Source organism: Notamacropus eugenii, chromosome X, assembly GCF_028372415.1.
Source record: "Notamacropus eugenii isolate mMacEug1 chromosome X, mMacEug1.pri_v2, whole genome shotgun sequence".
Taxonomy (NCBI): Eukaryota; Metazoa; Chordata; class Mammalia; order Diprotodontia; family Macropodidae; genus Notamacropus; species Notamacropus eugenii.
The window spans coordinates 20,890,008-20,916,626 of NC_092879.1; the positions used below are offsets into that span (position 1 = coordinate 20,890,008).

Consider the following 26,619-nt stretch of genomic DNA (forward strand, 5'->3'; position numbering starts at 1 on the left):
CTATAGCGTGCACAAGGTCCTGCTTTGCTTGAGAGGAGGAGGGAGAGGAGATGAGAAGGAAGCACCTCCTCACCACCTCCCCATGTGATTCCTGCTGAAGGACTTTACTGGAGGCTTCTACCAACAAACTGCTAGAAACTGAGATGTCCTGATCCCAAACCAGCTCTGATTTTCTCTAACTTGTCAGGGACCTGACCACATTCCTTCCACAAATCTGTCACACTTAGTAAAAATGCCAGAGATGATGCTCAGGTCTGGTTCACATCTAACTGACACTTCTGGATTTCTCATTCAATTTCTGTGGATTCTTACTTGATGGAGGTAAGACTGAGCTATAGAGGGTGGGGAGATTGATTGACTTAATCCACACTCAATGTTACACATAGAGGATGCTTTACTGGCCTTAAAGTACTGGGTGATATTAGCTGTTATCCCAAAGCTATAAGGATCCAGAACCATTTAGCCCAGATAGCTTTTAAAGGGAGGTAGGGCACTTAGCCCATTTTACAGTTCAGAAAGTGGAGAGATGAAGTGACTTTTGAGGTGAGCTGGTAAATGTTTATCAACTGGCTTTCTGGAGGGGGAGACAGAAAACCTGTGAAACACCCTTAAGTTTAATTTGCTTCCTTAAGGTTTCTGCACAACTTTCTTAAGTCTAGACAATCAATGAAACAATAAAGATAACCCAGAGTTTAAACATTTTCTTTGAGTAGTTAGGGGAAGAGAAGTATGTAAGGATCTCAGGGAAAAGGTCCTAAACGTTGTCTGATTTCTTCCCAGGGAAGATGGCAAGGCCATGGCCTAGTTGTCTGCCTGGAGAGGAAGGGAAGCACAGCTTGGCATGGAGCTGGTTAAATGTATTGGGCTAGACGATTTTGTGCTTGCTTACTCACCAAGGAGACCGGGTGGGGAGGATTCCAGTGGGGTAAGGATGAAGTCCCCAAAAGAATTTGGTCTGGAGGTTAGGGGAGTGAGTGCTGAGATGGGTGAAGGGAAGCATTTGCTAGTTGTGTGACAACTCTACCCCCACAGCCATCCCCAAACCCACTACCTTTCCAGGCAGGTCATTTCCCTTCTCTGGGATTCTTTTCCTCCATCTGAGCAATGGGCATCATAAGACTTGCACTTTCCCCTGTGGAATTAGGGTGACAGCTCTTACAGGGGTCTTGTGAAGGTCAAAGGGGGCCTGTGAAAGGTTCTTTTTAATCCTTAAAACACATATGATCTGCAGAGCATTCCTTAACATTTATAGATTCTCTTGGGACATTCAAGATTTCAGGCTTATATTTGGCCTAGGGATGGACTTCTGGGTACCTGGCTAGGAGGGGATCATTGAATCCTTCAATGAAATGATGGATTCCATGTTCCTTCTCCTGACTCAGTTCTTTTAGCCACAGCTAATTTGTATATCTTCTTTTATATACTGTTCTGCAGTTTTCTCTCTCCCTCTCTCTTTCCCTCTCTCCCTCTCTCTTTCCCTCTCTCCCTCTCTCCCTCTCTCCCCCTTTCCCCTCTCCTTCCCTCTCTCTCCCTGCCTCCTTCTCTTTCTCTCCCTCTCTCCCTGTCCTCCTCCTTTCTCTCTCTCTCTCTCTCTCTCTCTCTCTCTCTCTCTCTCTCTCTCTCTCTCTCTCTCTCCCTTTTTCCCTCTCTCCATCTCTCCCTCTCTATCTCCCTCCCATACATATACATGTATGCATGCATGAGACTTGGGATATTTTTGTTATCTCCCATTAGACTGTAGTACCTAGGGATTTAGGTCTGTAACCAGCTGACTGTTCAGAGTAAAGAGGGAAGGAAGCGCCCCCCCCCCACCCCCCACCCCGGCTGATAGACCATCATTGTACCAGCCTAATAATGAGCTAGCACCAGCGTCAGCAACTCAGGATAAGATTTCCTTGGCAACAGACAAGTCACCATGACAACCAGAGATAGGGCCCCACTGATACAGCTTTCAATAACACAATTCTTCCTCTGCAGTGCCTCGCTCTTGAAGGGTGGGGCTGCAGCCCAGAGCCCATATTGGGATCCAATACTGCTCCAAAGATTTTGTCAGCATTGTCCTCGTCCCCAATCCCCCAGGACAAAGAAAAAAGAACTAGAATATGGTAAAATTCACATGATTTGACACAGGAGAAACACATTAATCCCTAAATCATTCCCTTAGCATTCTTCCCCCACAGCCTCCACATTCCCAGGAGAGAGGGATGTACCATCTGACCTGCGGCTTCCTGGCTGAGGCCTATGTTGCCTTTCCCCCTGCTGTAGAGACCTTGTCACATCACCCTTCAATTAGCAGCAGAGAGAGTTTCTGCACAATCACTTCAGAAGGAAAAGAGTGGGAGGTGGGCATAAAAAACATGCTACTTTTTGTCTGGAATCAGCCCTAGATGATGGAGCCCCAGGATGGCAGAGACCACTCAGGTTACACTCTAGATCCTCACTCCTCTGGGCTGACAACGCCCATAAAATATGGTAGGTGCTAAAAGACACAGAAGGAAAGCAGGACTGAGGGAAGAATTAGGCAGGAGGCCACACTTGCTGCCTCCCAATTTCAATGCTTAGGACAGTATCGGGAACATAGTAGGTGTTTAATAGATACTTATTGATGTCTAAAACCAGAGGCCTTTCCTGTATGTTACAATGAATGAGTAGAATGTGAAGGTAGAGAGGAGGACAAGCATGGCTTGGTAGGAGACTGGATAAATAGAGTGGCCTAAGTGAATTTGTGCTTAGTCACCAAGGAGGACAGCTAGAGGTGATGGGTGGGAGGAAAGATTCCAAAACTGCAAGGATTAAGTCCCCAACAGCATGGTTTCTGGAGAGCAGGAGGGTAAGGGCTGAAGCAGGTACGGAATGAAGCATCTACTAGCTTTGTGACCTAACCTTAGTCCCATGGTTATCCTGAAACCAACATTCTTTCTAGGCAGGACATTTCCCTTCTCTGGGCGTCTCTTCCTTCATCTGGGCAATGAACATCATAATACTTATACTCTCTACCTGGGAATTAGGGTGAGAACACTCCAGGAGGCTTGTGAAGATTTAATGTGGCATGTGAAAGGAGAATTGTAATCCTGAAGGCACTTGTGATCCAAAACACATTCCTTAAATTTCAGGCATTGTCTTGAAAAATTCAAGATTTCAGCACCATGGACAGACTTGTAGGCACCTGGTTAGCAGGTGATCACTGAGTCCTTGAGTAGCATGTGGATGGCATGATTCTTCTTCCTCCTGACTCAGTTCTTGTAGCCACAGCTGGGTTTACATATCTTCTCATACATATTGTTCTGCAGCTAGCTTCTATAGGAATCTTTGTCTCAGCTTCTTTCTCTTCCAATCTCAATCTCTCTCTCTCCCTGCCTCTCTCTCCCCTTTCTCTCCTCCATTAGATTATGAGCTGCTTGAGGGCAGTGACTGTCCTTGGCCTCTTTGTGTATCTTCCACACTTAGCACAGTGCCTGTCACACTGGCATTTCATAAATGTTTGTCGTTCAGTCAATTAATGTTGAAAATGTATTGATTTTAGTCATTAAGAGGACTGTATTTGGGGGGATTCTGTGGATTCCAAAAGATCCCAGGGGACCAATCAACTTTTAGCCAAGTAGAAGTAGATGTTTCTTTTGCCCTCGATGAGCCATTCTGACTCAGTAAGACCCAAGCCTCCCAGGAGGGAAACCTGCTCAGAATGAAGAAATGAAGTGGAAATAGGGGTGGGAGTTTTGGGGACACTATCTCCCCCTTCCTTTAAGATGATGACACCAGGTTTCCATGGTGGTTCTGATAGCCATCAGCATTTCTGGAGTCAAAGTGATGGAACTAGTTTCTGTTGATGCTTGCTATCAGGAGAAATAGAGGTAAGCTGACTAGGAGGGTGTGGGCCTCCTCTCATAGTTTCTGCTCTTCTGCCTCAGGAACAGATGCCCCAGCAGTGGGGCTGACAATATCCTCTTTGGCAATCTCCTTTTCTTAGGTCCTGGTAAAAAGTGGTTCAAGCCTTCTTCAGTAGCTGCCCTGGTGACCCAATGAGCTTTTATTTAGCAAACCTTGAAACACTCTAAATGCTGCTTCTTTTTCTTCTCCTCCTTCTTTTTCTCCTCCTCCTTCTTCTTCCTTCACCTCCTTCACATGCCCCTACACATATTTAAAACAAGCCCTTCAGCACAAATGCAAAGTGAGCTTAGACAAGCCCAGCCACCCTTGAGGTGGTTCTACTCTCTGAAAATGAGCCTTCTTCTCATAGCACATAGAAGGGAGCACTCCAATATTTGTTTACACAGGCAAGCTATAAGTGGAGACCTATCCCACCACATCCTTAAAAAAGGAAGGGAGAAATGGATGCCTGACATTTTGAAAAGGGTGTCCTATAGGCATCTCAAGTTCTACATGTTCACAAGAAAAGTCATTATCTTTTATTATCAACATGCCCCTCTTCAGAACTTACCTATTATTGTCAGTGATAGCATATCCCAGAGGTGGGGAACCTATGGTCTCAAGGCCACATGTGGACCTCTAGGTTCTCTTGGGCTGCCCTTTGATTCCAAACTTCACCAAACAAATCCCCTTGATTAAAGGATTTGTTCTGTAAAATTTGGACTCAGTCAAGGGACCTAGAAGGCCACAGATTTCCCTCCTCTGGCCTAACCCTTCAAGCCATCCAGGGCCAAAACCTCACACTCATCCTCTAACAGGTGACCTCATAGTGTATCTTTCTTGGAACCAAGAGTGTGCCTCATTTTCCAGTAACCATTTGTTTCCTTCTTTTTCCAGTTCCAGGTCAGTTCTTTTTGATAATGTGTACCTTACATTTTCTTCTGGCTTTTAAAGTCTTTTCACTTTGTTTTAATGCTTGTTGCCCCATGAATTCATTGCCTTCTTTGTCTCCTTCACCTTGAACATGTCCTTGGGCAAATCACTTCCCTTCTCAGGGGCCCACTTTACTCATATTTGAATATAGGAAAATGGTATTTGCACGCAAGAATTATAGAATTATTTTGATGCCAATGCTTTAGAAATGTGCTCGGGACATAGAAGGTCAGGCCTGGGAGGGACCTTCAACCACAGATTGGCATCACTCAAAGGGTCCACAGCATGTGAAGGGACAGAGCTCTAAGGGTCCTCAGAACACTCAGTGACAGAGCTGGGAAGAAACTTGGCCAAGCTTGCAGAGCTTGTGATGGGGATAGCAGTTTCTCTTTGTGGAGTGCATGAGCCTCCAGGGAATAGAACTCATACCAAGGATAAAGGTGTACGTTCCTGATGATCTATGATTCTTCAGAGTAATGAAGGCTACCCTCTTCCCCACAAAATCTAGCTTGTAGCAGAGAAGGAGTGTGTTTGGCAAAAATATGATATGTCTAATCCTGGAATGAAGCTCTCCCAGTGATTTTTAGTAATAAATGAATATAGGAAAAATTAGCTCTCCCCCCCCCCCCATAGTATAACTGACTTCTGCTAGACAGTTTGTCTCAGTAAGACCCTATAACAGACTAAAGATTTGAATCATGCAATAGATGCAGAAAGGAAAGGCTACCAGGCACATTGAACAGAGAGCCACCACTGGGTGCCAGGATCGTTGTCCCTGCAGTAAAATGTACGCTTGTTCAACCAATGTGGAGTGAGACATGGGTCTCACACCCTTTGGAGTGTGGAAGATCCAGATCAAGATAGCTGGCCCACCTTTGTTGACCAACCCTTTCAATATAACCTCACTAGAGCCTGAGCCATTCACTGGTTTCCATGGTGACTGGTCTGTCTCCAAGGATACTCAGTCCTGAGCTGCTGACCTTCCTGCAAATTCTTTACAAGGCTTGTGTTATGATCACTAGGCCAAGAGTAGAGATGGGCTTCTTTCCCACTTTGCTCTGGACAGCCAGGACGGCAAGACACTAATTACTTGGTGCTACAAAAACAACAGGAGATATATGTGTACACACGTAGATACTTCATAAACGCATCTACACATACTGAGAGAAACAGGCAATGCTGGTGCTAGAGGCAGAGATAGATGAATACAGAAGCTAACTTCAGAAGCCTATGTCTAAGAACGCACACAAACCAGCTGTGGCTAGACTTGAGGAAGGAGAAGTAACAAACATGCCAGTCATGATTCTACTCAAAAATCCACGGGTCATCTTGTAGCCAGGTGCCAGGAAGGCAGCTTAAATCCATGACTGAACTCTTACCTTTCTCTAGATAGTGTTGGAACTGTTAATGACATGCTATGCAAATCACAAGTGCTTAAATGATTACATTTTTCACCTGTCTCATTTAATCCTAACAAGACCCTTGGGAAGTAAAGAATTTGAGTATTATTTTCCAGATGAAGTCAAGTCACAAAGAAGGATTTAACAGATGCTTCTATGTGGTAGGCTCAGCGCTAAGCTCTGAGAATACAAATAGATGCCAAAGAAAAACAGCCCCTACCCTCCAGGAGTTTACATTCTAACGGGGAAACTCAGCACCCAGAAGCTATAAAGGAGGGCATGGGGAGGGGGTGGGTCAGGAGAAGGTGTGTGGTGGAAAAGGAAGGCCTGAGAGACAGGAGCAGAGGCCTGAGGAGAATGAAGGAGTGAAAAATGGCTGGCTTGGGCCCTTTCTTAAAATGGAAGCTCAGGCAGGAAGTGACCAATCAGAGGAAGGGACTGCAGAGTGGAGGCATGGTCCAGGTGAGAAGGTTGCTTGGCAATGGTGGAGAAAGAAGTCCGGAGAGTCATCTGCAATGCCCAGGCCTTTAGTCTCCCCTCTCTGTACAAAGAGGAAGGGGGACCATCTGGACTCTTAAAGAAATATTAAATATTGGTACAATTCAAGAATCCACCATTTTATGGGAGGATATAGTGAAAGAAATTCATCCTGCAATGGGCAGCCTTCAGCCTGCACTTCACAAGATTTAGCAGAGGACCTTAGAGCCAGAGCTAGGAAGGACTTCAGCATGATGGAGTCCAACCCCCTTCTTTTACAAGTGAGATAAATAAGTGCCAGGAAGGGTAAGTGATTTATCCAAGGTCACACAGGTATCAGGCATCAGACTCATGATTTATTCTTCCTACTGTTTAATTCCACCTCCCAGGGAGCCTTTTGCCTCATTCCCTTGGTTTCCCCAAGGAATATCAGAAGTTGACATCTGTCTGGGTCTCCACAAAAATGGATAAAAGACTTCTAGTTTTCAGTCAGTTTTGCAGATATAGGACAGCAAATATAGGACAGACTTTATTTCACCTGAAGGAAAATGTAGAGTCTAAAGGATTGGTGCTTGAACGTGGTGCCTAGCACAGAGGGAGCACTTAATAAATGCCTGTTTGATTGATTGGGCCATAAATTGTCAAGACAGCTCTTCTTCCCTTTCCAGAGTCTCTATTTTCCCAAGGGTTGAGATTCTCCCTCACCAAGGAGAAAGCACTTGGGGTAAATAGAGTCCATCTCATTCCCTCTGGTGGACCCCACCTTCCCAGGGATTTCTGTCTCTAGACAGATGGTACTCATCCCTCCCATTCAACCCACAATAACCCATTGAATGAACCGCCCCACAAAATTGTAGGGAAGAAGAGCTTTGTAAACCTGAAAGTCTAGGGAGATGAAAGCTGCTATTAATTCTGTGATTCTCCTTAGGCCTCTCTTTTAGGATGATCGTTCTTTGCAGTTTTTGGTTCATTGATGGAAAGCCAACTTCCGGTTTACAGTCATCAGAGAATTTGGGCTGCCTTCTGTTGATCTAGTCTACACTGCCATCTTGTGACCAGAAGGCTACTCATTCTTAGGATAAAGGGTGCTAACCAGCAGAGAATGTTTTCCAATCCCATCAATAAACATTTATTAAGTGCCTAGTATGTTCTAGGCACTGGTCTACAAATACAAAAAAACCCAACAACCCCTACTCATTAGAGCCACGAAATATTTCTCAAGTAACTGTCAGAGTTGGTAGTCTACCTCTATCTCTGATAAGCCATCTCAGGAGGAAGATCATTGATCTGAAGCAGGGACTGGGATGCCAAGTGGGAATGGCTCAGGACAGCCTGTGCCTACAGGTGTAAGAACACAAGGGAGAGCCCACAGCCTCCTCTGGCACTGAAAGATCCCCGTGTATGCCCTGGTTCAATATGTTCCTTCCTGTAGCCTGGGGGCACAATGAACTGCTGAGCTAAGAATTTCTTGAGAAATTAAGAGCTTTGTCATTAGAAGGATCCTGACAGGAACCAGGAAAGCTTATTTATAGGGCATGTGTCGATGAAGTGGCATTTCAGAGACACAGAAAGTACCCTCTCTCCTATCCTCACCGCTCTGTAAATTCGACCCATTCACTGTGATGCTGTAGAAAAGCATTTCTTTTTGGACTTGGAGTCAGCGAGTATTCCCCTACCTCTTCCTTCCGTGGCTCTCCTTTCCTTCTGATTCTGAGCTGAATCAGCATCTACTACAGCGTGGGAGGAGGATTTCCCAGGCAGTTTCTACAACCTTGAGCATCCCTAACCCAGGGCCAGCCCTAGGGAGAAAATAGCATATTTTCAGTTCCCCTCTCCCTTCTGTTACGTTAGAGTAGAAATCAGTGTTTGTTGCCTGTTGAGGAGGCGTAGGAGACTGAAGTGGGGGCAATGCATTGGCAAAAAATGTGTTGCAAAGTCTCTGAAGCAGGAAGGGAATCCCAAGGGAATACCAAGCACAGATGGAACCATCAATAGGTGACTCCCTGCTGAAAAGGAAAAGATTAGTAAAGGAGATCTGCTGAGGGAGTGCTTTAAGGATTCCTGAGCTTTTCCAGTGTTAATTCAACCAAATTTTGCCTTGTTGGGATTCTCACTTTGTACTGTGGATTTGAGTATAATTCGTCTACATCTGCTACATAATCCCTCTTTGTTGGCGGTTTGGAAAGTTAATAGGGTCTGGAATAAATATTTAATCTGAATTTTTTTGGTTCAGTGATCTATCCTCTTTGACCATTTATCAATTGGGGAATTTGGAGAGGAGAATTTCAGTTGAAGGTTGAGGTGGGAGAACATGGAACTCATGGTAAATGACCTCAATTTACTTTATTAAGTATGAGGTGAAGTCCTCAGTTGAGGGGTTGTAGAGTGATGTGCTATAGGAGAAATGAGTTTAGGGAGAAAGGACAAAATTAGATGCCCAAGAGTTGGAACATAAACTCAAGGAAATGGGATGGAGAATAAATCAAAGAGGGAAAAAATGTTTTGCCATGAAACAGATTAAATAGCAGTAATTTGTCATGGAGCCATGATTTTTGCTTTTATATTTTCTTTTTTTAATACGGTTTGTACATGTTTTATCTGTTGTGAAACAGAGTTAAAGTTGTAGCGATCACATTCTAGCATAGAACTAGTAATGCCAGGACACTTGTTGGATCTCATTCACCTAACTCACCATGGTACTGGCAGTTTGGGTTTCCAGGGTGGCTGCTATAAATGTTGAGGAGTAGCTATCCTAACACTATCTCATAGGCCCCAATCACTACACTTCACTTTTACAATCTGTCAGTAGACACAATTCTACTGAAGAGCTATTTCTTTGAATGGCACAGCAAGAAAAGAGTAGTTTGAAAGAATTTCTCCTAACATAATGGGGAAAAATCTTCCACGAACACACAGAATTTTGGAAGAGGAAATAGGAACACAAATTTAAAGTACATTCTTAGTGAGGCATATGTGCAGGGAACACATGGGACAAAGGCAATTCACAACTCCAGATATGCAGAGTTTCAGTGTTCTCAATCTTTTTTCTCCAGAGGGCCCTGATGACCCGTCACCTTGGGGTGTGGGGTATGGCATCTATGAAATGCCACCTATGAAAGCTAGATGGTCTTGGTCTGACTTTCAGGCAGCCTGGCTACTCTCAGGTCACAGTGGTCCCTGGAATTCTGGTTAGTCTTTATATTGTGTTTTTTTTTTTAAAGTCCAAGTTATTTTTCTTTCAAATACTGTACTATACAATTGGTTCTCCTGTTCCTGCTCACTTTTCTCTGAATCAGTTCATTTTGGTCTTTGAATCAGTCATTTCTTATATTACCATAACATTCCATTACATTCCTATACCAAAATTTATTTAGGCATTCCCCAAATGATGGATACCTACTCTGTTTCCAGGACTTTACTATAACGAAAGATAAAGCTGGGTATTTTTCCTTTGTTTTTGTTCTCTTTGGAGTATTCACCTACTAGTTGTATTGCTAGGTCAAAGGGTATGCACAGTTTAGGGACTTTGGGGATGTAGTTTCAAATTGCTTTTCAGAAAGACTGGATCATCTCATTTCCAGCAAGGGTTCCTGTCCTTCCCATAACCACTTAATCAATATTTTTCTTTATTTCGGACCACTTTTCCACCTTTTTGTTATGAGATCAAAAGTCAGAGATGTTTTAAGTTGCATTTTTTCATTATTAGTGATTTGTAGCATGTTTTCATAGGTTACTGGTAACTTGCATCTTTTTTTTTTCTTTTGAGAACTGCCTGTTCATTTCTTTTGACCATTTATTTATTGGGAAGGGCTCCTATTCTTAAAAATTTGTGGTAATTTTCGGCATATGTTGAGTACTAGACCTTTACTAAAGAAATTTACTGCAGAGATCCCCCACCTTCAGTTTACTATTTTATTTTTAATTCTGACCTCTTTGATCTCATTTGTACAAAAGTTTTTCAATTTTATGTAATCAAAGCTTTCTATCCCCTCTAAGCCTACCACCTGTTTGGTTAAAAAAAAAAATTCTTCCCCTGGCCACAGCAGCAAAGGCGACTCCTTTCTTCTCTAATTTCTTAATGATGTGACCTTTCTATCTGGGACCATTTAAAGGTTATTGCTTTATATGGTGTGAGCTATTAGTTCAAGCTTAATTTCTTCCATGCTGTTTACCAATTTTTCAAGCACCGTGATACGTTGTTACATATCTTGCCCTCATCCCAGTACTTGGTGTTTTGGGGTTTCCAAATACAGAGCTATTATATTCGTTGACTTTTGGACCTCATATAAGTAATCTGTTAAAGTGAGTCAACTTTTCTATTTTTTTAACTAGTACCAAATTCTTTTGATAATTATTGCTTAGTAGCATAATTTGAGAGCTGACATGGCTACCACACTTCCTTTCCATTTTTTTCATGATTTCCCTAGAGATTTTTTATCATTTGTTCCTCCAGATGAATTTTAGTAGATCTTTGATAGTTTGATTGGTATGTTGCTAAATATGCAATTTATTTAATGTAATGATTTCATTCTTTATGTATGAACTTGCCTCATGAGAAGCCAAATGACTAAGTGAATAAAGAGCTAGCTTTACAACTCTGAACCCCTAGCTAAGTTCAAGTCTTTTCTCTGCCACACTTTGGTCGTGTGACCCTGAGCAAGTCACTGAAAATCTCAGTGCCCTAGGCAACTCACTAACAGTCTAAATTGCAGAGAAGGTGCCAGACCTAGGAGGAGCTTCTTCCCTGGAGATTTCTGTATAACAATGAAATCACAGGTCCCGTCTTTAGGCTATCTCTAGCATGGCACATCCTTGAACAATTAATTGATTTGTCTAAAATTATTTGAGCCATCGTTTATTTTTGTAGGGTATGTTTTGTGCTTGTATTCATATAATTCCTGAATGTTGTTTCGTAGGCCAGACTCCCACATTTTTTATAAATTGTGTAGTTATTTTGAGTGGAATTGCTTGTCCAATCTCTGCTGGATTTTGTTAATAATATACAGAAGGGTTGACTATTTTTGTGTGTTTGGTTTTGCATCCTACTATGTTACTAAAGATTTTATCTTTTTCTTTCACTATTTTAGTTGACTCTGGGGTTCCCTAAAATTTCACATCAACTTCACCAACTGTATAAAGTGATAATTTTGTTTCTTGTTTACCTATTCCCTCACTTCTTCCTCTTGTCTAATTGCTATACTCAGCCTTTCTATTACTGTATTAAATAATAGTGTTATGAATAAATATTCTTGCTTTACCCTTGGTCTCATTAGAAAGGTCTCCTGTGCTTCCCTGGGATAGAGGAAGCTTTTGAGAAAATATACCATCCTTTCTGTTAAAAAAAAGAAAAAGAAAAAGAATAGAAAGCTACGAATAAAGCTGGAATCTGTTTCATTAATAGGGTAAATGGTATTTACCTAAAATCAAGATAAATACGGCATCTATTGAAATAATTATGTAATTTCCTTGTTTCTGTTATTAATTTGGATTATTATATTTGTAATTTTTCTTAATATTGAACCGGACCAGTATTCCTAGTATAAATACAATCCGATTACAGTAAAATATTTGTGTATGTTTTGGTAGTCCCTTTACCAATATTTCATTCAATATTTTAAAAATTCATACTTATCAGAGAGAATGGTCTATCAAATTTTTTCTTTGACTTTTCTTGCCTTGGCTTTTAAAATCATATTTTTCTCTCAAGAGCTTCCCTATTTTAAAAGACAATTTATGTAAAACTGCAGTTAGTTTTCTTTAAATATTTGCTAAGATTCCCTTGTAAATCCATTTGCTCCTTGGGCTCCTTCTCTTCCTCCCCCGACCTTTACCAATTCATTTATATGTTCAATTTCTTTCTGTTCTCTTCATCTCAGTACTTTATAGTTTTTGTAAATATTCATCAGTTTATCAGTTTTGTTTGCATTCTATTGGGCAAAAGAATTTCTGCTAATACTTTCCTTTACTTCATCTGCCTCAGGTCTCTCCCCGTACCAATCCATCCTCCATTCAGCCATCAAAGTGATTATCCTAAAGCATAGGTTTAACTATACCACCCTTGTCTCCCCCGCCCCCCCCCCACGTGCCAGCGAGCTCTCTGTCTCTCTTATTCATTCTCTCTCTGCTTTTCCCTCTCTGCTTCTTCCTCTGTCTCTCTCTCCCCTCCCCACAATGGCTCTCCATTGCCTCCAGAATCAAAAACAAAATACTCTGTTTGGCATTCAGTGCCCCTGCTATACTAGCCCCATCCTACTTTCCCAGTTTTCTTACACCTTACTCCCTTCCCTACGGTATTCAACCTGGTGACACTGGCCTCCTGGCTGTTCCACCAACAAAGAGCTCCATTTTTGTTGATTATTTCCTGTTTATCCTGTATGTAGCATCTTTGTACATATTTGTTTGCTTACTGTCTTCCTGCCTTTAGAGGAAAGAACTCTTTGAAAGCAGGGACTGTCTTTTCCCTTTTTTTTTTCTATCACTGGGGCTTAGCACACAGTACCTGGTATATAATAGGCACTTCTTAAACGTTAATTGATTGACTGATCTTTATTCTTTTTTTTATTTAAAAAATACTGGAAATTTGGTTGTCCTTTAAAAATAATAAATCAGCTATTGGTCTATTTGATTTGTTTTTGCCCAAATTTTATTCATTTCTTCTTTTATTTTCAAGGCTTTCCTTTGTATACAGTTGTTTTTTTTCCTCCCTATTTATTTCTTTTCCAGTTTTCTTTTTCTTTTGGTCTTTTGGTTTTTTCTTTTATTCATGAATTTATTTGGAAAGATAAATTGTACATCAGGATTGCCTTGCCTGAATCCTGAAAATTTCAGTATATTTTGTAATTTTATCAGATTGTTCGGTGAGATGATCGCTTCTTTCTCTGATTTCCAGCTCTTGCCTAATTAATGCCTCACACATAGTAGGGGCTCAAGAAAGGTTGATTTATTGCCTGTCTGCCTGATTTGTTCTGCGGAGGCGGCACTTCCCCCGAGCCTCCAGTGGCATGATTTGCGTTCCATTGGCTGATCAGTCTCGCCTCCCCCGTGACGTCACCGGTCTCCTCCTTACTGCGGTTTTCACCTGGGCTGGTGTTGCGCATTCTGCGGAAAAGGGACTGCGGGCAGCACCAGCTCTGTCCGTCTCCTGCTTCCAGATCCCCGGCCTGCTTGATCCCCGGTGGGAGGTGTGTGTGGGAGGTAAGGCCCTGCGGGGCATCCCTTTTACTACCTCTTCGGAACGCCTAGAGCCCTGTACATGTGCTCGGCGCCCCCCCCCTGCCCCCCCCCCCCCCCCCCCCCCCAGTCCTTCCTACAGAGTCTTTTGGATTTCACCCGTGGATGGATCCGCAGGTGGATGTGCCAGGGCCTCAGTCTGTCAGTTGGGGGTCGGGTGGAAGGGATGAAAATCCTTCTGGAGCGTCTGCGGTAATTCCCCCTCCCCCGCCAGGCTGTGCCCCAACGGCACGCCATCTTCCCTTCCCCCTCCCCAGCCCCTCGGTGGAGCGCGTCCCTCAAGGTGGGACTGGTGGGTGGTGGTGGGCAAAGAAAAGCCAAGCTACGAAATACCTCTTATTTTTGCACGTTTTCATGTTCATTCATTCGTTTATTTATTTATTTATTTATTCATTCATTTATTATTATTCCGAGACGGAACAAATGCGGATCAAATAAACATTGCCTTGCACGTAATACCACAGAAAAGAGGGATTGCTCATGTACCTGTTGATATGTTATCTATAGCTTAGGCTTTTAAGAAATGCATACATATATATTATATTTAAAAATATATATATATTATATTAAAAAATACACATATATATGTAGTAGATTCAGTCTGTATTTTTCAAAGCTTCCAGTACTCCTGTTCGGCTTTCTTTCTGTTCTCGTCGGTACGTTTTTTTTTTTTTAGATGCCTTAATGACGGTCTTTTTTTTTTTATTTTTATTTTTTCCCTTTTCCCCCAACTCTATTTTCTTTACCTCCCATACCACCTTTCATGAAAATAAAAAGAAAGAAAAAGAAAAAAAAAAGCCTTTGTAACAAATATGTTATCGTCAAGCAAAACAAATCCCCATTTTGGCTGTGTCTCAAAATGTGTCTTATTCTGCATCTAGATTTCCTCAGCTGTCAAGATGTGGGTCCAGTGATTCATCATCGGTCTTCTAGGATCTCGATTGGTCATTGCATTGATCAGAGTTCTGACGTCTTTCCAAGGGCAAACCCCTCCTCTTTTAGGCTCACTGAACTGAATGCAGAGCTAATATAGCTTTGTGAGGTCAGCCAGGTATGGACAACTCCCCATCTTACCTACTTAAAAATGCACAAAAAGATGGGTCCTTTATAGGATATCAAACCAATTTATTTGGACTGGGAAAAGTAATTCTTTTATTTTGAGTTTTTTTAACTTATTTTTATAAGCCTTTATTACTTCCTCCCAGTGGCACCCCCTTCCCCTCAACAACAAGGACAAAACCCTCACAATAAATATGTATTTTCTAGCAAAACCGATTCCCATCTTGACCATGTCCAAATAGGCAGGTGTTGTTCTGGATTTTCAGTCCGTCACCTCTCTGGCAGAAGGTGGGTAGCATGATTCACCTGTAGTCCTGTGAACTGCATTACTTAGGGTTCTAAGAGCTTTAAAAAAAATTTTTTTCCTCTCCATAATGTTGTTACTTCAGTCTATATCAGATCTTAAGAATCTTCCCAGGTTCCTCTGGAACTATCCATTTCTTATAGCACAGGAAAATATTATGCTATCTTTACAGTCAGAGATCAGAATTTAGTTATTTCACCAAATGTGCAAACCCCCTTTGTTTCCAGGTTTTGGCTTCTTCAAAAAATGTTTCTATACATGTTTTTGTTTGTATGGATCCTTTTCCTTTTCTCTTTGCTCCTCATGTGGTACAATTTTGGGACACAATTATGACTTGCTTCCCAATACATCTGGACCAATTTCCATCTCTACCAGCAATGATTTCTGCGTGCCTATTTTCCTGCAACCTCTCCAGTATTTGTTGTTTGGCTCATTAGCTGTCACTAAACATTTATTAAGGGCCTGCTATGTGGCAGACACTATGCTAAGCACTGGGATATAAATACCCTCCCCCCCTAAAAAAAAAAGACAGTCCCTGTGTAAAGGAATTTACAATTTAATGAAATAAAATAACACACACACACACATACACACACACACACACACACACACAGCTGGTGTGTGTATGTGTTTGATTTTTCATCCTTACCAGTAAGTTTGGGAGGGAAGTAAAAACTCAAAAGTAGCTTTAATATTCATTTCTATAATTATTAGTAACTTGGAGCATTTTATCATATGGTTTTTGATTGCTGAGATTTCTTTTTTTGAAGGCTATGGCCTTTGGACGTTTATCTATTGGTAAATGAATATTAGTCTGATAAATTTGGATTAATTTCGTATATACACACACATACATATATATGATATAAAACCTTTAATAGACAAATTTGTTGCAGATTTTCCCCCATTAGCCAGTTTCCCTTCTAATTTTAATTGCATTAGATTTGTGTGAAAGCTTTTTCAGTTTTAGAAAATCAAAATTGTTCATTTTATTTTCTGTAATCATCTGTGTAACTTACTTGCTCATGATCTCTTCACTTATCTGTATATGTAAAAGGTAATTTTTTCCCTTGCTCCTCTAATTTCTCCATAGCCTACAATGTGTGCTCTTGGCCGTAGTGGAGGACACGTCAGACTCTCTTTTTAAAATGCCACACAATGTGAACAGTGTTGCCACATGGACAGAACTGTATCTTAATGGAAAAAATGCATATAATTATTGATAGCAAAAAAAAAAAAAAAAAGGTACTGCCTGTTCATTTTCAGGATTAACAATCTCCAGATTTCTCTAATGACAGAGGAGGACATTTACCGACCTCAGAATCCCTAGGGGGTCCCACACCATGAATTCATCCTTTGATGCTATGCTCATTATAGCGTCAGATTTGTACCTAGTGGACAGGGTGAATACAGCACCCTGGTAGAAATTAGATGAAGTGAATAACTCTATTGTACCCTGTGTCTCTTTTTGTTTTAAGGATGATAAAATCCCTAAGAATACCCTGAGCCTGGTGGATAGAACAGTTGAAAAGAATGGGAAAAGAGAGTTGTATCTCCGTCAAAGAGCCAGCCTGCCTGATGGATTTATTGGCAATATGTACAAATGCTGAATAATTTGTCTGGGTTTATTTTATAATATGCTACTCTACTGAAGTTGTTCATTGTTTTGATGAGTTTTTTAGTTGATTTCTTAAGAAAAACGTTCTGTTATGCATATAAAGTGATAGTTGTGTTTCTTTCCAATGCTTATTTCTTCAAAATGTTTTAATTGTTTTCTCTGCCTTGAATTTGTAGCAACATATCGAATAGCAGTGCCTTGTTTCATCCCTTATTATATTGGAAGAGCTTCTACCTAATCCTTCCTAAAGATATTACTTCTCTTAATTTTAAATAGCTATCTCTTATCATTTTAATGAGCTTTCCAATTATTCCAATACTTTTTGGTTTTTTTTTAAACACGAATTGGTATTTTATCAAAACTGTTTTCTGCATCTATTGAAATAATCATATAATTTTGTGAGTTTTGCTAGCAATATGGTTAATTTTGTTTATACTTTTCCTAATATTGAAGTAGACCTTCATTCCTGCTATAAGTGAAGCTTGATCCTAGTATACCATAGCCTACCTGCTAATATTTTATTTAAAGCTCTCTTATCAATAATCATTCTTGAAACTGGTCATAATTTTCTTTCTCTTTGACTCCCTGTGTTTATTTGCCAAGACCATATTTTGTCTTAGATTTCATAGGATCCTATTTTTACCTCTTTTAAAAAAAATACTCTTTATGTAGTATTGAAATTAATTGTTTAAATGTTTGGGGAAATTCCTTTTTTATTGCTTAAATCAAAAATTTTTAACATTTCTTTTTTTTAATTTTGAGTTTCAAATTCCCCCCATCCCCCAACCCCCACTCATTAAGAAGGTAAGCAATTGATTATTTAGTAATCAGAGAAGAGCCTAGATGTCTCTCCCTTTTGGTGATCATGCCAATTTGACTCAATTTAACTACACTAGTCATCATACACAGATGACCAGTATCAATCTTGATGAAATTTGTGATTTTGCCAGGCACCAGATCAACATGAATGGTATTATTCCTTTTAATGAGAGAATCTGGATAGTGAATGGTGTGGTTTACCATGATGGTTTACCAGATGGGGAATGGCTTTGGTGACCAAAAAGATCTTTTTCACTTTGCATAATTTGTACTTTGCCTCCTCAGCTGTGATACAATGAATGGTGAAGTGGCCCTTGGTGTCATAGATCAGATGGAAAGGCTTGCCAGTTTTCTCAGTGCTGACGATTTCGTTGAAGCTAGCAGGGTAAGTCATATCTCTGTGGATGTTGCCAAAAATCTTGATAAACCACTACATGCAGATCTTATTAACCTCATCCCCCATCAGGGTATACTCTTATCATTTGCAGAAGACCAGGAGTGGGAGATATTCCCTCAGCTCACATAAAACATGTCAATTTGCTTATCTAGCATCTAGTGCTTGAAGGTGACCACATGCTTCAGGTACTTCTTGAACCCATGAGCCATAGTTACAGTGAGCCTAGGAAAGGTTTTGTCATTTTTAATAAAATTATTGATTGTTAACTATGATTTGTTTTTTGACCTACTCATTCTTTAGGATTAGATTATTTAGTTTCCAGTTAATTTTTAGTCTATGCTCCCAAGGTCCTTTATTGAATACAATTTGGACTGTATTTTAATCTGGAAAGGGTGCATTTAATATTTCTGCTTTCCTGCATTTATTAGATTTTTATGCCCTAATACATGGTCAGTTTTTGCTAAGATGCCATGTACAGCTTAGAAAAATGGATTCTCCTTTCTATTCCCATTCAGTTTTATCCAGAGGTCCATATATCTATCTTTTCTAAAATTCTATTCATCTCTTTAACTTCTGTCTTCTTTATTTTATGGTTAGATTTCTCTCATTCTAAGAAGTGTAAATTCAGGTCCCCCACTAGTATAGTTTCACTATCTCTTTCCTTATGTAATTCATTTAACTTTTATTTTAAGAATTTGGATGCTATGCCTCTCGTGCATTGTCTCTGTGTCCTTTTATCGAGATGTAATTTCCCTGATTATCTGTCTTAATTAGGTCTACTTTTTTTATTTTTGCTTTTTATGAAATCAAGATTGCCACCTCTTTTTATTACTTCAGGTGAAACATAATAGATTTTGCTCCAGCCCCTTATTTTAACTTTGTGTGAGTGTCTTTTAGTTCATGCAGCCCTTACCATATTTTTCTCAATTCACACTCATCCATACAGCATTTGATTACACTGAGTAGCATGATTTGTTTAGTCATTCCCCAAATGATGGCCATCTACTTTGTTTCTAATTCTTTGCTATCCCTAAAACTGATGCTATAAGTATTTTGGTGTATGTAGCAACTTTTCTTCTTGATAAGAAAATGGCCTCCTTGAGATATAAGCCTAATAATAGAATCTCTGAGTCAAAGGATCTGGACATTTTAGTCACTTTTTGTACAATTCTAAACTGCTGTCCACAATGGATATAGCCATTCACAGCACCACCAAAGGTGTCGGTGTGCCCTCTTTGCCCAATCTCTCTAACATGTTAACCTCTTTTGTTATCTTTACCAATTTTTTTCTTCATTTTTCCAATATTTAGTATTTTATTTTTCCCCAGTTACATGTAAAAACAATTTATAACATTCATTTTTAAAATTGAGTTCCAAATTCTGTCCCTTCCATGCTTCCCCCAAACACCCATTGAGAAGGCAAGCAATTTGATATAGGTTATACATGTGTAGTCTGGGAAAACATTTCCAGGATAGTCATGTTGTGAAAGAAAACATAGACAAAAAGAAAACTCAATAAAAATAAAATAAAAAAGTATGCTTCAACCTGTATTCAGACACCATCACTTCTTTGTCTGAGGGACTCACTCACCCTCACATTTCCCAGGTTCTTCCCCTCCACTGTAAAAACTTTTTCTTTCCTCTTTTATGTGAGATAATTTACCCTTCTCCTTTTCTCTTTCTCCAGTACATTTCTCTCACCTCTTAATTTTATTTTAATTTATCATCCTTTCATATTCCATTCACACCTGTGCCCTCTGCTTATGTATACTCCTTCTAACTACCCTAATAATGATAAAAGGTGTTTTGAGTTACAAATATCATCTTTCCATATAGGAATGTAAACAATTTAAACTTATTCAGTCCCTTATGATTTCCCTTTTCTATTTTACCTTTTCATGCTTTTCTTGGGTCTTGTATTTGGAAGTCAAATTCTTTATTTGACTCTGATCTTTTCATCAAAAATGCTTGAAAATCTTCTATCTCATTGAATATCCATCTTTTCCACTGAAGGATTATACTCAGTTTTCCTGGGTAGATGATTCTTGGTTGTAATCCTACTTCCTCTGGAATATCGTATTCCAAGCTTTCCAGTCATTTAATGTAGAAGCTGCTAAATCTGGTGTTATCCTGACTGTGACTCCACAATACTTGAATTGTTTCTTTCTGGCTGCCTGTAATATTTTCTCCTTTACCTTGGAATTCTGGAATTTGGTGAAACTATTCCTGGCAGTTTTCAGTTTGGAATCTCTTTCAGGAGGTGATTGGTGGCTTCTTTCAATTTCCATTTTACCCTCTGGTTTTAGAATATCAGGGCAGTTTTCCTTGATAATTTCTTGAAAGATGATATCTAGGCTCTTTTTTTGATCCTGGATTTTAGGTGGTCTAATAATTTTTAAATTATCTCTACTGGATCTATTTTCCAGGTCAATTATTTTTCCAGTGAGATATTTTATGTTGTCTTCCTTTTTTTATTCTTTTGGTTTTGTTTTACAATTTCTTGATTTCTCAGAAAGTCATTAGCTTCCATTTGCTTCATTCTAATTTTTAAAGAATTATTTTCCTCAGTGAGCTTTTGTACCTCCTTTTCCATTCAGCTAATTCTGCTTTTTAAAACCTTCTTATTGTTGGCTTTTTGGACTTCTTTACCATTTGGCCTAGTCTGTTTTTAAGGTGTTATTTTCTTCAGTATTTTTTGTACCTCCTTTACCAAGCTGTTGACTTGTTTTCGATCATTTTCTTGCATCTCATTTTCTCTTCCCAATTTTTCCTCTACCTCTGTTACTTGATTTTCAAAATCCTTTAATCCTTTTTGAGCTCTTTCGTGGCTGGAGGCCAATTCATATTTTTCTTGGAGACTTTGGATGTAGGAGCTTTGACTTTATTATCTTCTTCTGAGTATGTGTTTTGAACTTCCTTATCACCATAGTAACTTTCAGTAGTCAGAGGATTTTTTTCTGTTTCTTGATCATTTTCCCACCTCTGCTTCCAGGGTGGAGGGCACACCGTTGCAACCTTTAGGGATTTTGTGCAGCTCTTTTCAGAGATGCTCCTAGGCACCTGTAAGACAGGAAGGGAAGAGGAGAAAGAGACACACCATGAGGGAAGAAGAGAGAGCCTGGCAGAAAAGGTTAAGGAAAGAGGAAGGGAAATGAGGAGGAAGAGAGAGGAGGGGAGGAAGGAGAGGATAGAAAAAAATGAAATAGAGGACAGAGGTAGAATGAGACAGTGAGGGAAGAAGACAGAGACTAAGGGAGAAGGAGGAGAAGAGGAAAGGGTATAGAAAGGAGGAGAGAGAGACCAGAGTGAGACACAGAGAAAGAGAAAGACAGAATGAGCCAGAGAGGGAGGGAAGGAAGGAAAGATTGAGAAGAGAGGGAGAGAGAGGCAGAAACTGGGAGACAGGGTGAGAGGGAGAAAGAGAGAGAGAGACAAGGAGGGTGGGAGAGAGCCTGGGGGAGAAGGGGAAGGAAAGAAAAAAGGAAATAAGGAAGAAGAGAAAGAAATAAAGGAGTGAGAGAGAAAGAGAGATATACAGACATAGAGAGATTAAGACAAATAGAGAAAGCAAGAGAGAATGAGACCGAGAGTGGGAAAGAGAAGAACACAGGAAGTGGACAGAAAATAACATGGAGAGAGAGGGGGTGAGATAAAAAGGAGGAAGAGAAAGATTGGGGGAAAGACAGAAAAGGAAACAGGAAGGTAGAGATAGCGATAGAAGGTAAAAGGAGAGCCATGCAGATACAGGGATGGAGGCAGAGAGCGAAAGAGTCAGAGAGGGAAGAATGGAGAGACTAAGAGAGAAAAAAAGAAGAAAAGAAAAAAAACAGACTGAGAGAAACAGAGACAGAGGTGGAAATAAACAGAGGAAAGGAGGAAGAGAGAGATAGAGAGACAGAGATGTGTAGGGATTGGAAAAGGAAATAGTAAGGTAGAGATAGAGACAGAAGTGAGGGAGAGAGATAGGTAGGAATAGAAATAGAGATAGAGAAAGAATGAGTCAGAGAGGTTGGAAGAGAGGAAGGGGGGAAGGAAAGGAGAGAGAAAAGGACGGGGAGAGAGCATGAGACTGTGAGGCAAAAAGACAAGGAGTGAGGATAGAAGATGAGAGAGAGAGATGGATGGAGACAGACACAGAGAGACAGTGATTCAGACAGATACGGAGACAGAATGAGACAGGAAGAAAGGAGGTGAGGAAGGAAAGGAGAGAAAAAAGAAATAGAGATAGGCAGAGATAGAAGGACAGAAGCAGAATGAGACAGTGAGGGAAGAAGACAGACACTAAGGGAAAACAGGAAGGAGGTAGGAAAAGGAAATAAAGAGGCGGGGGAGAGAGACTAAAGTGAGAGAGACAGGGAGAGAGAATGAGACAGAGATAGAATGAGCCAGGGAAGAAGGAAAGGAGAGGAAAAAGGAAAGAGAGCAAGAGACAGGGAGGGAGGAAGAGAGAGCCTGGGGGAGAAGGTTAAGGAAAGAGGGAGGGAAATAGGGACAAAGAGAGAGAAGTAAAGGAGAGAGAGGGAGAGACAGAGAGAGAGAAAAACAGACAACAGATACAGGAGAGATATACAAAAATAGAAAGAGAAACCAAGCAAGAATGAGAAAGAGAGAGAGGAACAGAGGAAGGGAATGGAGAGAAAATCAGAGAGAGAGAGAAAATAAGACAGAGGCTTAGGCAGAATGGGAGGTAAGAGAGAAATGTAAATAGATACAGGGTGAGGGAGAAAGATATAGAGGATGAGGGAGAGATATATATTTTTTTTTTACTAAATTATTTTATTTGTTTTCAGTGTTCTACAATCAGTTCCATATATTTTAGATTTTTTCCCCTTCCTTCCTCCTCCCTTCCCCCTCCCCCCCCCCCCCCGAAACAACATACAATCTTATATTGGTTCTACAACACATTCCTATTAAATACATTTTCACCTTAGTCATGTTGCATAGAAGAATTAAAATGAATGGGAGAAACCATAAAACAAAAGAAAATGGTCTGCGTCAATCTGTGATCCAATTCCATAGTTCTTTCTCTGGATATGGAAGGTGTTTTGCCTCAAGAGTCCATTGGGAATTATTTAGGTCCTTGAATTGCTGTGAAGGTCTAAGTCTACCAGAAAAATTCCTCACACACTGGTTGTTGCTGTGTACAAAGTTCTCCTGGTTCTGCTTCTTTCACTCAGCATCAATTCATATAAACCCTTTCAGTGCTCTCTGAAGTCTTCCTGTTCATCATTTCTTATAATACAATAGTATTCCATTACATTCATATATCACAACTTGTTCAGCCATTCGAGAGAGAGAGAGAGAGAGAGGGAGATGGAGACAGAGATACAGAGACAGAATGAGACAGAAAGGGAGAGAGAAGGTGAGGATGGAAAGGAGAAAAAACAAATAGAGACAGAAGGACAGAAGCAGAATGAGACAGTGAGGGAAGGAGAGAGAGAGACTAAGAAAGGGAGGAAGAGAAAGATTGGTAGAGAAGGGGAGGGAGAAATAAAGGAGAGAGTAGAAAATAGAAGTGAGGGAGATAGGGATAGAGAGAGTCAGGGATCAGAGAGTGAAAGGGACATAGAGATACAGAAAGAGAATAAGACAGAAGGGAGCAAGTGAGATGTGGGGAGGAAAATGGAGAGAAAAAGGGAAAGAGATATAATATTAGAGAAGGAAAGGGAAAATAGAGAAGAATCAAGAGGGGGAGAGGGCACGGTAAAACAAGAGATTGAAAATGGAGAGGAAACGATGGATGGTTGGAGACGGATAGAGATTGAAAGATGGAGAGGGATGGACAAAGATAGAATGAAAGCAAGGATAGTGGCAGAAGACACATGCAGATATGTAAATTGCGGGAGAGAGACAAGACAGAGAGGAGAGATGGAGAGAAAGATGGAATGGGAAGGAAAAAGGGACATACAGAAGGACAATGGAGAGAGTCAGAGAAGATGTGAGAGAGACACAGAGACAATGAGGTAAAGACACAGATAAAAAGAGAATGACACAAGGAGGGGGAGGAAAAGAGATACTGGGGAGAAGGGGAAGGAGAGAGCAAAGGAAATGATGAGGGAGAGAGACACAGAAGTGAAGGAGATAGAGTCAGGGACAGAGAAACAGTGAAAGAGAGAAACATCATGATACAAAAAGAGAGAATGAGCGGAAGGAGAGAGCCAGGGAGTGAGAGGGGCAAGGAAAATGAAGAGAAAAGGGGAAAAGATACAAGGATGGTGAAGTAGAGAGAAGGAAAGGGTTGACAGAGAAGAATCAGGGAGAGAGAATGATGGATGGATGGAGAGGGATAGACAAAGATGGGAGAGAGAGTAAGGATGGTGGGGTGGGAAAGGGAGAGGAAGAAAGAGAGGAGAATATCGAAGAGAAAAGAGATGGAGAAGGGGAGGAAAAAACAGACTATCATAAAGGAGATAGTCAGATACTAAGAAAAGAAAGAGAAGGATAGAAAGGGAAGGAGGCATAGAGAGACAGAGAAATAGATACATAGAGATAGAGAAAGGCAGAATGAGACAGGGAGGCAGAGAGAAAAGTAAAGAGAGGGAGAAAGAGACAAAAACAGAAATAAGGTAGACAGAGACAGAGAGAAGAATGGAAGGGGGAGGAGAAATGGAGATACAGAGATAGTGTGGAGAGAGCCAAAGAGATTGACACTGAAACAGTGGCAGAGAAAAAGAGATATAGAGTGAGAGACACAGAGAATTAGAGATGGATGAAAGGAAAGAGGAAAAGGGGACTGAGAAAGAAAAGGAATTAGGGAAGGAGAAACAGAACGAAATGAGGGAGAACAGAAAGAGATAAGTATGGAGAGAGAGACAGGAAAGATTGGGAAGAGTGAGAGGGATAGGGTGAAAGAGAGAGAGGAAGAAACAGAGAAAGAGAGTGGAAAACAGTGATAAGAATGGATAAGGACAGATACGGAGGAGCTAGAAAGGGAAAGGGGTGAAGAGAGAAACAGAAATATAAAAAGACAGAAAGCTAAGAATAGAGAGGGTGGGAGAAGAGACAGGAAGGAAAGGGAGAGGATGGAGGGGTAGTCATCAGTGGAGAAAGATAAGCAGCAAGAGACATGGAGAGAAGGGAGGGAGAGAGAGTGGGAAGGGGGAGAAAGAGACAGAGAGATAGGGACACAGAGAGTGAAGGATGGGAAGGGAGAGATAGAGATACAGAAAGAATGAGATAGAGTAAGAGAGGGAGATAGGGGGCAAAAGACAGAGAAAATGGGAAACATTTAATGATGGAAAAGGTAAGAGAAGGAATGAGGGAGACAAACAGAAGAATGAAGAGTGTGATAGAACAAGACAGGGAGAGATAGAAAATGTAGAGGAAATGGTGGATGAATGGAGAGACATAGACATAGGGAAAGGTAGCGAGGGATAGACAGAAACAAAGAGTGCACACATGAGAGACAGACTGACTCAGACAATGAAGGATAGAGATACAGAAAGAGTGAATGAGACTTGGAGGTAGGGAATGAGAGAGACAGATGGGAAGGAGGATGGAGAGAAAAAGGGAAAAATGTTTAAGGATTGAGGAGGAGAGAGAAGGATGGAACAGGAAGGAGAAAGGAATATACACAGAGACTATGGAGAGAGAATGAGAGAGTCAGGGAAAAAGAAAGGGTTAGAAGAGGAAGGAGAAATAAAAGGAAATAGAGAATGAGATAGAGACTGAAGTTAGGGAGAGAGAGATAAGAATGGAGAGGGAGACAGGAGAGATGGATAGGATGAAGGAAGGGGAGAGGGGAGAGAGAGATTGAGACAGAGGTAGATGGAGGAAGGGAAAGAGGAGGGGAGGCAGAGAGAGACAGAGATAAAGATGGAATTAGGAAGGAGAGAGATACTGAAAGAATGGAGACAAAGGCCATGGGCAAGTGATAGGGTATAATGCCAATGCAGTGCCCATAGCAGCTGCTATGAATATGCATAGGATTTCCAGGGTAGATTCTCAAAATATAATAAACTCTCTTCTTCAAAAGCAAAATCAAAATACTTATTTAGAATATCACTATAAGGATACCAAGAGGTAAAATTTAGCAAGGTACTCATCACCAATCCAGAGAGCATCAACGTCTTAAATGTTCCTTCTGTTATGCCTCACCACAGAAAAGTTTCCTCCCTCCACCTGCACACGCTCGCTTCTCTCTCCCCAGCCTTCTATTTCAGTTAACATTCCATTGGGCAAGTTCCTTCCACAATGAGCTCTCTGTAACTTAGGCTGTATCACAGCTGTGAGCTGAGCCAGAGCTCAAATCAGGTCACATAGGCCTATTAATGGACAGAGATCTTCCTATTCCATTAACATTACATAGGGAGAGATAGAGGATGGAGAGGTAGCAATGAATGGAGAGAGACAGAGCAGGGAGGGAAGAGGAGAGAGACTAGGGGAGGGGGGGGAGAAAAGGAAATAGGGAGGGAGAGATAGAGGCAGAGAAATAGAGAAAAACAGAGATAAGAGACACAGAGACAGAGAGAATGAGACTGAGGAAGATAGAGACAGGGAGGAGAAGAGAAAAGAA

The 26,619-nt window shown here is 40.7% G+C and overlaps 1 protein-coding gene across 13 annotated transcripts in view; it reads left to right on the plus strand.

Moving 5' to 3' along the window:
* The first annotated feature begins 13,566 nt into the window (after positions 1 to 13,566).
* The window catches only part of LOC140515876 (uncharacterized), a 32,930-nt gene continuing 19,877 nt past the window's right edge, over positions 13,567 to 26,619 (plus strand). For 2 of the 13 annotated variants that reach the window (XM_072626691.1, XM_072626698.1), the window contains exons 1-4: positions 13,710 to 13,871; positions 14,789 to 14,958; positions 16,749 to 16,867; positions 17,993 to 18,092. In XM_072626691.1, coding sequence (XP_072482792.1) covers positions 18,003 to 18,092 — 90 coding nt within the window. In that variant the 5' untranslated portion in view covers positions 13,710 to 13,871; positions 14,789 to 14,958; positions 16,749 to 16,867; positions 17,993 to 18,002. Of the gene's footprint in view, positions 13,872 to 14,788; positions 14,959 to 15,173; positions 15,255 to 16,695; positions 16,868 to 17,992; positions 18,093 to 26,619 lie in introns of those variants that run through there. The other 11 variants (XM_072626692.1, XM_072626695.1, XM_072626690.1 and 8 more) reach the window with 11 other exon arrangements.